This window comes from Phycodurus eques, chromosome 1 (assembly GCF_024500275.1).
Source record: "Phycodurus eques isolate BA_2022a chromosome 1, UOR_Pequ_1.1, whole genome shotgun sequence".
NCBI classification, from domain to species: domain Eukaryota; kingdom Metazoa; phylum Chordata; class Actinopteri; order Syngnathiformes; family Syngnathidae; genus Phycodurus; species Phycodurus eques.
In genome coordinates, this window is record NC_084525.1 from 4982519 (window position 1) to 4992801 (window position 10283).

The 10283-nt window shown below is 43.0% G+C and overlaps 2 protein-coding genes across 2 annotated transcripts in view; one reads left to right on the forward strand and one right to left on the reverse strand.

The window, feature by feature from the left end:
• cep104 (centrosomal protein 104) overlaps positions 1-2694 on the reverse strand; it is a 50278-nt gene extending 47584 nt beyond the window's left edge. The window contains exons 1-2 of the mRNA XM_061673405.1: positions 2613-2694; positions 1795-1921 (exon numbers count right to left, since the gene is read on the reverse strand). Of these exons, the coding sequence (XP_061529389.1) occupies positions 1795-1907 (113 nt within the window). The 5' untranslated portion in view covers positions 1908-1921; positions 2613-2694. The remainder of the gene's footprint in view (positions 1-1794; positions 1922-2612) is intronic.
• Positions 2695-3002: 308 nt separating this feature from the next.
• On the forward strand, positions 3003-8492 carry lrrc47 (leucine rich repeat containing 47). Its single transcript, XM_061667593.1, has 7 exons — positions 3003-3628; positions 4162-4611; positions 5846-5962; positions 6057-6172; positions 6475-6577; positions 6907-6996; positions 7803-8492. The coding sequence occupies exons 1-7, from the start codon at positions 3059-3061 to the stop codon at positions 8022-8024; spliced, it is 1668 nt and encodes a 555-aa protein (XP_061523577.1). The 5' UTR covers positions 3003-3058; the 3' UTR covers positions 8025-8492.
• Positions 8493-10283: the final 1791 nt, after the last annotated feature.

Genomic DNA, 10283 nt, shown 5'->3' on the forward strand with positions numbered 1-10283 from the left:
ACCCTGAACCGGTCGCCAGTCAATCGCAGGGCACATAGAAACAAACAACCATTCGCACTCACATTAACACCTATGGGCAATTTAGTCTTCAATCTACCACACATGTTTTTGGGATGTGGGAGGAAACCGGAGTCCCTGGAGAAAACCCACCCGGGTACGGGGCGAACATGCAAGCTCCACACAGGCGGGGCCGGGATTTGAACCCCAGTCCCCAGAACTGTGAGGCAGACGCTCTAACCAGTCGGTCACCGTGCCGCCGACTCTGGAACAGCTTTTTTAAATATCATTATTTCCTATGGGAAAAATAGTTTTGTAATCTGAACAAATTGGGGGTTGACTAGTTTCAGAATGGATAAACTAAGACACGTAAGGGGACATATGGACCCCAAGTAAATCTTTTGTGAGCTGCGTATTTCCAAAAATGTGTCTGTAAATGACCTGTTCCAAATTTTGCTGAATTTTGTTTCACAGTTCAGATCATACATGACATCTGGCCCCCACACAATTTTCTCTGCCAGTGATTCAGCGGCAAGACAAAGACCCGATATTTTCAAGCACTTCTCGGAAGCCAGTCAAGTAGTGCTGCAGTGTTTGCACGGCTCAGGATTAGCTAACAGCACTATCAGCACAAGTTTCTGATAAAAGGCACATATTCGAATCTTTGGCAAAGTTTTCATCGTGGGGCTGAGGTGTTTGTGTTTGGCAATGTGTCTGCTGCATGCGCCACATGCAAGGATCATGCAATTATTGTGCAGATCCTTGCAAGCGTCTTGGTGATGATATGCTGCCTCTACAAGTTAAAAAGTACACTGCGACTTTATCTTTAAGGGGCTCGCTTCTCTCTTCTTTGCCGCTTGCCTCATTGCAGCGCCCAAGCTCCGCCCCCTGTCCACCATAGAAACCAAAGTCGTACTCAGCATTGGCCCGGTAGTGTAGGAGGGTTGGGCTGAGCAGAGGTTCATTTGCAAAGCCTAACTGGTGTTAAGTGTGCTGTTATTCTTGACAAAAGCAGAAATGTTAAAACCTGGCGACCGTCCATCCATCCATTTTCTGAGCCGCTTCTCCTCACTAGGGTCACGGACGGGCGTGCTGGAGCCTATCCCAGCTATCATCGGGCAGGAGGCGGGGTACACCCTGAACTGGTTGCCAGCCAATCGCAGGGCACATACAAACAAACAACCATTTGCACTCAAAGTCACACCTACAGGCAATTTAGCGTCTCCAATTAATGCATGTTTTTGGGATGTGGGAGGAAACCGGAGTGCCCGGAGAAAACCCACGCAGGCACGGGGAGAACATGCAAACTCCCCACTGGTGGGGCCGGGGATTGAACCCGGGTCCTCAGAACTGTGAGGCTGACGCTCTAACCAGTCGTCCACCGTGCCGCACCTGGGGACCATTTTAAAAAAATTCATAACATGTCTCCTTTGGTTCCACAGTTTCTAAAGTTACTTAAGCAAGTGGAAAATGTTCTCTTATTAATATTGTAGAAATCAGCAATGATACTATCCAACTCTAGAAGAGTACTACTATACTACTATAGAAATAACAGGGCTTGAGGTTTTCCAGCACATGAAAAACCATCAGGATCTAATAAAGTAATCAGGAAGAAAGCTAGGCTGACATGAATTTGTGATGTGACAGGACAATGCTCAGGTGTCTGTACAGGATTAAAAAAAGATACAGAAATAATGCAAATCGGTGGTGTATTTACATTTCTTGCTGATTTTTAGGCATTCTGAAATGTTACCAGTGTTGAGAACCCTCATTTGAAAATGTACAATCAGTGGTTACCTGCTGGATCTCCAACCACTGACAGTGGGTGCATGGACCATGAGCTCCTGTGCACTGAAGTTGTCCTCATGACTGGAAGAACTGAGCACAGTAAATCTTATCTTCCTGGACATCCCTCCGCCATAAACTGCAACAATGCAAACAAGCCAAGCAAGGCACATACGGAATTGTTAGGAGATTAAAGTTATTTTAGTGAACATGTTGTTAATGATGGTATTTCAGAGTTGCTGTTTTAGGTCTGTAAAACAATAACACTTTTCTGTACCAACTTAACAACCCTTGTACTACTGTCTGGTTATTTCATATAAGTTATTTCATATATTTATTTAATATTATTAAATGATTTAATATATATAACAGGTAAAAACATGAATAGACGAGCCATTTCTCTCTTTCATAAATTATGTATTAACAACGAACTTCAACGCACTATGATACAATTACATTATTATACTGTACTATTACACTGCTGATGGATTACTTAGCTGAAATTATGTCGACTGTTTCTAACCAGTAATACTTTAATGAAGAGATGTTTTTAATGCTGGGAACGACCCTGGGAATTAAATAGAAACATTTTTTGAGTAGTACTATTTCTCCACGCCGACTAAAAGATGATGGGCGGGCGGTGGGGGTTACCAACTGTTAACCATAAACCAACATGGCTGACCTTATACACTAGCTGTGTTGTGACGTTGTTTTGGCAAACTCTAACCAACTACACTAACTTATAAAGGTCTTCAAGTCTGACTCGTTTACGTTTTAAACAGTTGTAAGACAGAACAAGCATCATTTTGGTGCATTCAAATTCGGCTTACCGCGAGCATCACCGTAATGTTGACAGCTCGTACCAGAGCCTCATCACAATAAACACAGGCTACAACCTATGCGGGCATGCGCAAGGACACGCAGGGTACCCCCGCAATGGATTGTGGTCAATGTAGTTTTACACGAAAAATGCCACTCGTAACTTCCTGCGGTCTTTTGGCTGGATCCAGAACCGGATAATTCGAGTTTCAAAATTAAGGTAACAAATCTAGGCTTTGGGGGTACACATTGTTTTACTCAGTATTGGTAAAGCAAGATAAAATTACAGTCGTTATATGTAGTTTTACTTTCAATCGTCCTTCGACCCGTTGAAGGACGCAAATTATTACGCTAATTTTTTTATTATTTAGTGTGCAAAGATCTTTTGTTTCGAAGACTTTGAACGGAAGTTGTGGATTTCCTGGTTAGCCTGCTAGCAACAGTAAGAGTCGCCACCATGGATGCAATGAAAACATGGCCAGAAGTGGATAAAGCAGCGGCAGAAAAGAGACGTGAACTTGTTTTGCAAGGGGCTACAGCCGACAAGAAGATTTCATCACACGGGCGTCTTCCGTCTGCCATTTATTCCCTCACGCTGCTTAATTATCTCGAGGTTAGCCAGTGTCCGAGTTTGACGGAGATCCACGAGAACATCCAGCATCTGACAAACCTTCAGAGTCTCATCCTGTGCAGGAATAAACTCGCATGTATCCCAGATGTCATCAGCAGCCTCAAGTCCCTCAAAGTTCTGGACCTATCATCCAACAACCTCGGCCTTTTACCGGATGGCATCACGCAGCTCCAGGAGCTAACCACTTTGAACGTGAGCTGCAACCGTTTGGAGGCTCTCCCGGACGGACTGAGCCAATGCGCCAAGCTTTCTAGCGTCAACATTTCCAAGAACCGCATCAGCGGCTTCCCGAGCGATCTGTACTCGGAGCGACTGGACCTGCTCAGCACCCTGGAGGCCTCGGATAACGCCATCGTGGAGCTTGGCAGAGATATTCACAAGTTGTCAGCTCTGAAGGTGAAAGTCCACACCATAACATTTGTCATTTATTATGTTCGTATGGAACTAAAGTGAATGTTTTTGTCGAAGGGGAGAGTGAGATCCGCCAGACAGTAGCAATCATATCAGGAGACAGCTGGAGGTGGCAGAATTGAAGATGTTAGAATGACTATAGTAGAATTTTTTTTTCCACTAGTAGTGCCACTTTCAACCTACTAGTATGCCATTAAACATTACTATTACCATTGGGGGGGGAAATTGTAACAGTTTGAGAAGTAAATGATGATATTACCAGAAACAATTTTTAATGAGGAAAAAGGTAATGCAGTTTTACAAGAATACAGATGTATGATAGTCATGGTATTACAAGAAAAAAATTCAATCATAGCATTTTGTTGCCTCTTCGTAATATAGTTGTAATATAACGTGAAACAAATAGAATTCAGTCCCCATTGCAATTCTGACCAGCATGCTGAAGTTGCTGCATTATTACAAAGTGCTGCAGTCAATTTGTGACCTGAATTTGGTTCTACCGGTGTCCGCAATCTAAGGTGCTAGATCTCTCCAACAACCAGCTGAGTGACATCCCATCCAGTCTGAGCGACTGCCCCAAGCTAAAGGAGATCAACTTCAGAGGCAACAAGCTGAACGACAAGCGCCTGGAGAAGATGGTGAATGGCTGCCAGACGAAGTCCATCCTCGACTACCTGAGAGGGAAAGGAAGGCAGGGAGAGGAGAGAGGCGACATGGATGGGGGACGGACCGTGAATGACAAGAAGAGGAGGCAACAGCAAAAGAAGAAGAGGGAAGAAGAACATGATGAGTTGGAAGAAGTCAACAAGATGGTGGTGAGGGTTCTCCGTGTTTCCGACGCTCCTGAGGCACTCACGGTCAGAGTCAGCGCGGAGGTGAAGGATGTACGACCTTACCTGGTGTGCTGTGTGGTCAGAGGCATGAACCTGAAACCTGGGAGTTCTCTCAAGCGGTTCCTGGTGGCACAAGTAAGTCCGCTGGGTATAAAAAAGAAAATAAATCAAGTTATCGTTTTTTGTTTGTTTTACTGTTTTGACAATCATTATGGGGTCAAGGTGTTTTTAAGCAATGGAAGCATTGGCAGCAACCAGCAGGGGAGGGCACATTTAATTTAGACCCAATCTACCTTAACAGGGTTCTGTAGAAATTGAAAGGGTAGAGCACATCCATCCATCCATCCATTTTCTATACCTCTTGTCCTCATTAAGGCCGCGTGTAAGTTGGAGTCTAGCCCAGCTGACTTTGGGCCAGAGGCGGAGTGCACAGGGGACTGATTGCCAGCAATCACAGGGCACATACGGGTTAAAAATAAAAAAAAAAACTTGTCTTCGGATTCTGGATAACACGCAGTACTCTGCGTTGGCCCCGTCGTACAGGGTGAAGGGTGACCGGTGGATCAGTTGCATGACAGCAGCTTTTTGGGACATATTCTCCTGTTCGTGTGCAAGTCTTCTTTTTATGCACCTGGCTCCAAATCGCCTGTAATGAAAGCGCAAATACTGTAAATAGGTTTGTTGTTTAGCGAATAGCTGTTAGGGTCCACTGAAAAAATGCCAATAGGTGATTTTGTGAATGTGAACTGCAAATAGTTGGGGGCTCACTGTAAAATGTAACCTTTATTTGTCCAGGTAAGGCAATTGAGAACAGATTTGCAATGACGACCTGGTTATATGGCTCACTGGTCAATACGAGATAATAATTAGGTTGCTATCTTAGCTTTCTAAGAAATATTTAATTATACAGGCAGCATGTTGCCCGAGTTGTTAGCACATCTGTCTCTCAGTTCCGAGGTTCTGGGTTTCGAATCTCGGATCCAGCCTTTCTGTGTGGCGTTCGCATTTTCTCCCCGGGCTTGCGTAGGTTTTCTCCGGATACTCCAACTTCCTTCCACATTCCAAAAACATGCATGGTAGGTTAACTGCAGTCCCTAAATTGTCCATAGCTCTGAATATGAGTTTGAATGTTTGTTTGTCTCTGTGTTCCCTGATGACCAATCCAGGGTGTACCTCGCATCCAGCAAAAAATCAGCTGGGAAAGGCTTGAGTTCACCCGCAACCCTAATAAGGCCAAGCAGTGTCAAAAATGGATGGATAGAGTTTAATCAACATTATTTTCTAACCCAGTCACACCCACTCATAAAATAAAAAAGAACAAAATGTGGCAATGATGTGACTGGACGGCAATTTTTTTTTTTACCCCCAGACAAAACTTCATGAGGACATATGTGGGAAGAGGACCATCGCGACCATCGCCACTCATGATGTGCAGCTTCTCAAAGGTCCGCTGGCCTATGACGCCAAACCTCCCACACAGCTCAAAGTAGGCTAACATCAAACTCGGTACAATTCTGATGGGCAGAAATTCACCAGTCTTGTAAATTGAAATCAGGGCCCCTTTTTTCCTGCCTCATCAGATCGTGCCGCTGGGTCGGAAGGAGATGACGGCTGTCGAGCTGATAAGACATCTTCAACTGGAGGCTGACGAGCTGAGGAAGCAGAAGAAGAGGCAGAACGTCACTGGTCTCCACAAGTCAGTCCCGAAAATTAATCGCACCATTTCCCTCTGTTGGGAAAAGAATTTAAGTCCACCAAAGGACCTGAAGTAGCAACGAAGTGTTGAAATAGAGTGGATATAAACTGTCTACACAATAGCTTTGCATTTGAACAGGCATGTGTAGGCTTTTAATATCCACTGCAAGTGCATTTCAAAATATTGGTGACGCTCTTATATTTCCTCCAAAATCTCAAGTACGCCTGAAATGTTACAGTATCTTTCAGTTTTAAATAACTTTTTTTTAATGAAGACAATACATGCTTACCACCTTTTTCCAGATACCTGCAGCTTCTGCAAGGAAAAGCGCTATATCCCTGTATTGTGGATGCAGAGGGACACGTGATCTCATTCCCGCCTATCACAAACAGTGAGAAAACCAAGGTGTGCCATTCCTATGAAACAATTATATCACCATTTAGGATTTTCAGAAGTTCAAAGGGCGTACTCACACGAGGCCATGCTCGAGCCCAATTGTAATGCAAGTGTTCCTTGCCCGTTATGCGTGATAACAACAACCTTGCACAACAGAAATGAACAATGAAGTGATTGCAAACCTAAACATTTAAAGAGCAATTTGAGGGCAGGCCATCGTGGGAAGCAGAGTGGGGAGGAGGGGTTGGTGGGGGATCTTGCCAAAGTCCGGCACTGTTCAAATGAGCTTATGTGAAGGAGCACGGCCTGGATCACTACTTGCTGATTGTCCTTTACAGATCAAGAAGACAACCAAAGAATTGCTCTTGGAGGTGACAAGTGCAAACAGCCTGCAGACCTGTAAAGATGTCATGGACGCTCTGATTGCAGTAAGCCTCTTTTGCTTAAAATTACATGACTTTATCATTCACATTTTAAGAATGTCATTCTTTGAAATAGGTCATGACATTTTCCCAGTAGTTTTGCCTTATGATTTGTAGATTTTGATGAGGTTGTGTGTCTGTGTCATGCTGTTTTTAAGCCAACAAAATACTATTGGTCGATACACTTTACTTCTACTTCGATTATTTCCCATGCCCTTTGATTTTCATATGAACTGAAAAGCGAGTGCTCCTGCGATGCACTGTTGACTTATACAGTACATATTAGGTCACCGTCAGCAGTCCATTCTGTGTGAATGAATGTTGTCGCCGTAATCGTTTCTCTATTTTGGTAGAAAACGGGAGCCCTCCAAGAAAAGTGTTGGAGGGGATCATGACTGACACAGGCCTAAAAGAACATATGTATTTTCATCTTAATTTTAGGCAGCCCAATGTGATATTTTTTCATGGGCCCAAATTGCTGGCAACAACTACTAAAACATATGGATTGTCATGACACTGCACCACAGACTTAAAACATTGAGATTTTCAGACATGGAGGGTGTGATTTGGGAGTGATATGCAAACAAACTGACAATTTATGAAATAAAGTGGTAATCCGCAAAGGTTGAATCTCTTTCATCAGCCAGGGCCTGGATGATTGAGCATCTACTTCGACAAAATAAAGTGGTAGATTTATTTTCAATACAAAACCCTTGTCTGCAGTTTAGGTGAATATCGTGTTCTTGCTCTTAAAAGCTAAAACAATACACTTCATGCTAACCTCAGTTTGCCCGTTCCTGTTTTCTTTGCAGAAAATGGCAGAGTTGAACAAGTTCACAGCCGAGCATCGAGAGGAAGCGGGGTCTGACGGAGAAGGGGGCGCCCCACCGGACACGACAGCCAGCGCGGACGCGTGCAGTGAACTGATCATCCAGCAGGTCCGAACGGTCGACCAGGATGGGAACCTGAAGGTGGTCTACCCGTCCAAGACAGACCTCTCCAGAGATATCCCCAACTTGACTGTCATTTGGTAGTACTGTACAGCAATCCCCCAGTCTTGCGCTGGGACTGAAGCAAAAACTCAAAACCCCCTCTAAAAATGCATTTTTCTGTAGTTTAAACCCAAAATTATCCTCCCACACCCTTAAAACTAATTCAAGACAAACATTTATTCAAGTCAGTGTACCAGTGAAGATACAAACATGATAAAGCTGTCCAGTTTTTCCTTACAATGCAACCCAATATTGCTGCCGTTGGACCAAATCTGTGTCAAAATTTGGTCAATTTCATTACTTATTCACAAATTGATACTATTGGCCAATCCCCTTATTTTTGACCAATCTAAAGTGTTGGAAATGGCTTGCTCTTTTTGAGGATACGTGATCGCTTCAACAAACATGCCGTTTGTGTTTTCTTGAAAAGTGGTTTTGGAGATAGTGATCCCTCATTTATCGCGGGTGTGAGGTTCCAGACTACCTCCGCAATAAGTGAAATCTGTTGTGGTGGCCATTTTTTTTTTTTTATCATATTAAAGCTGTATGAATCTCCCCAGTCTCACACTTTGTAATCTTTCACACACTCTTAACAGCTATCACACTCTTAAAACTCTATACTGTTAAACAAAATTATATAAGGGTACTGACCTACTGTACTTAATGCCGATTTCAAATGTACTGCTCAAACAGGTAAAGGATTTCTCTTTCAATGTCGAGAAGTTGCGCCTGTTCAGCTCGTTAGCTGCTACCATCTTCCTCTGGCGCTTACTGCGTACCTTTAGAAGGTAGAACGTTTGGGCAGCATGACAGGACTTGAAGTATTCCAATGATAAACGACGAGTCTAATTGTCTCACATTTATTGCTAAAGTAACAAGTTACTGTGAGACGTACGCTGTCAACAAACAAATCTCAGTGCTCAGTAAAACTAAGCTCGTGTACTGTACAGGTATTTTGCTTGTCTGTTTTGATTTTTTTTTTTAGTAGGTTAGAAAATGGTTATTTTAACATACCAAAAACAATTTAGTGATATGGTGAATTACAACCCCAATTCCAATGAAGTTGTGATGTTGTGTTAAATATAAATAAAAACAGAAACAATGATTTACAAATCATGTTCAACCTATACTGAATTGAATACACTACAAAGACAAGGTATTTAATGTTCAAACTGATAAACTATGTTTTTAGCGAATCATTAACTTGGAACTTTATGGCTGCAACACAAAAAAGCTGGGACATGGTCATGTTTACTACTGCGTTCCATCACCTTTTAGCAACATTCAATAAACATTTGGGAACTGAGGACACTAATTGTTGAAGCTTTGTAGGTGGAATTCTTTCCCATTCTTGCTTGACGTACAGCTTCAGCTGTTCAGGGTCTCCGTTGTCGTATTTTACCCTTCAAAATGCGCCACACATTTTCAATGGGAGACAGGTCAGGCCAGTCTACTACCCGCACTCTTTTACTACAAAGCCACGCTGTTGTAACACGTGCAGAATTTGGTTTGGCATTGTCTTGCTGAAATAAGCAGGGGCGTCCATGAAAAAGACATTCCTTGGATGGCAGCATATGTTTCTCCAAAACCTGTATGTACCTTTCAGCATTAATCGTGCCTTCACAAATGTGTAAGGGACCCATGCCATTGGCACTAACATAGCCCCATACCATCACAGATGCTGGCTTTTGAACTTTTGTGTCCATAACAGTCCGGATGGTTCTTTTCCTCTTTGGCCTGGAGGACACGACATCCACAATTTCCCAAAACAATTTGAAATGCGGACTCATTGGATAGTTTTTGCATAGTATAGTTTTAAGTTGCACTTATGGATGTAGCGCCGAACTGTATTTACCGACATTGGTTTTCTGAAGTGCCCATGTGGTGATATCCTTTACACATTGTCAGTTTATAATGCAGTACCCCCTGAGGGATCAAAGGTCACGGGCATTCAATGTTGGTTTTCGGCCTTGCCGCTGACATGCAGTGATTTCTCCAGATTCTCTGAACCTTTTGATATTATGGATCGTATATGATGAAATCCCTAAATTGTACATTGAGAAACATTGTCCTAAACTGTTCGACCATTTTCTCACAAAGAGGTGAACCTCACCCCATCTTTGCTTATGATTGAGCAATTCAGGTAAGCTCCTTTTATACCCAATCATGGCACCCACCTGTTCCCCAATTAGCCTGTTCAAAACAGGTGTTTGATGAGCATTCCTCAACTTTCCCAGTCTTTTTTGCCACCTGTCCCAGCTTTTTTGGAATGTGTTGCAGCTGTAAAATTCTAAGTTATTG

Excerpts from the sequence above, each read along its gene's own strand:
- lrrc47 (XM_061667593.1), top strand. The coding sequence starts at position 3,059 with ATGGATGCAATGAAAACATGGCCAGAAGTGGATAAAGCAGCGGCAGAA. Across the intron at positions 5,963-6,056 it reads AACCTCCCACACAGCTCAAA|ATCGTGCCGCTGGGTCGGAA; the intron begins GTAGGCTAACAT and ends CTGCCTCATCAG. Across the intron at positions 6,578-6,906 it reads CAAACAGTGAGAAAACCAAG|ATCAAGAAGACAACCAAAGA; the intron begins GTGTGCCATTCC and ends TGTCCTTTACAG.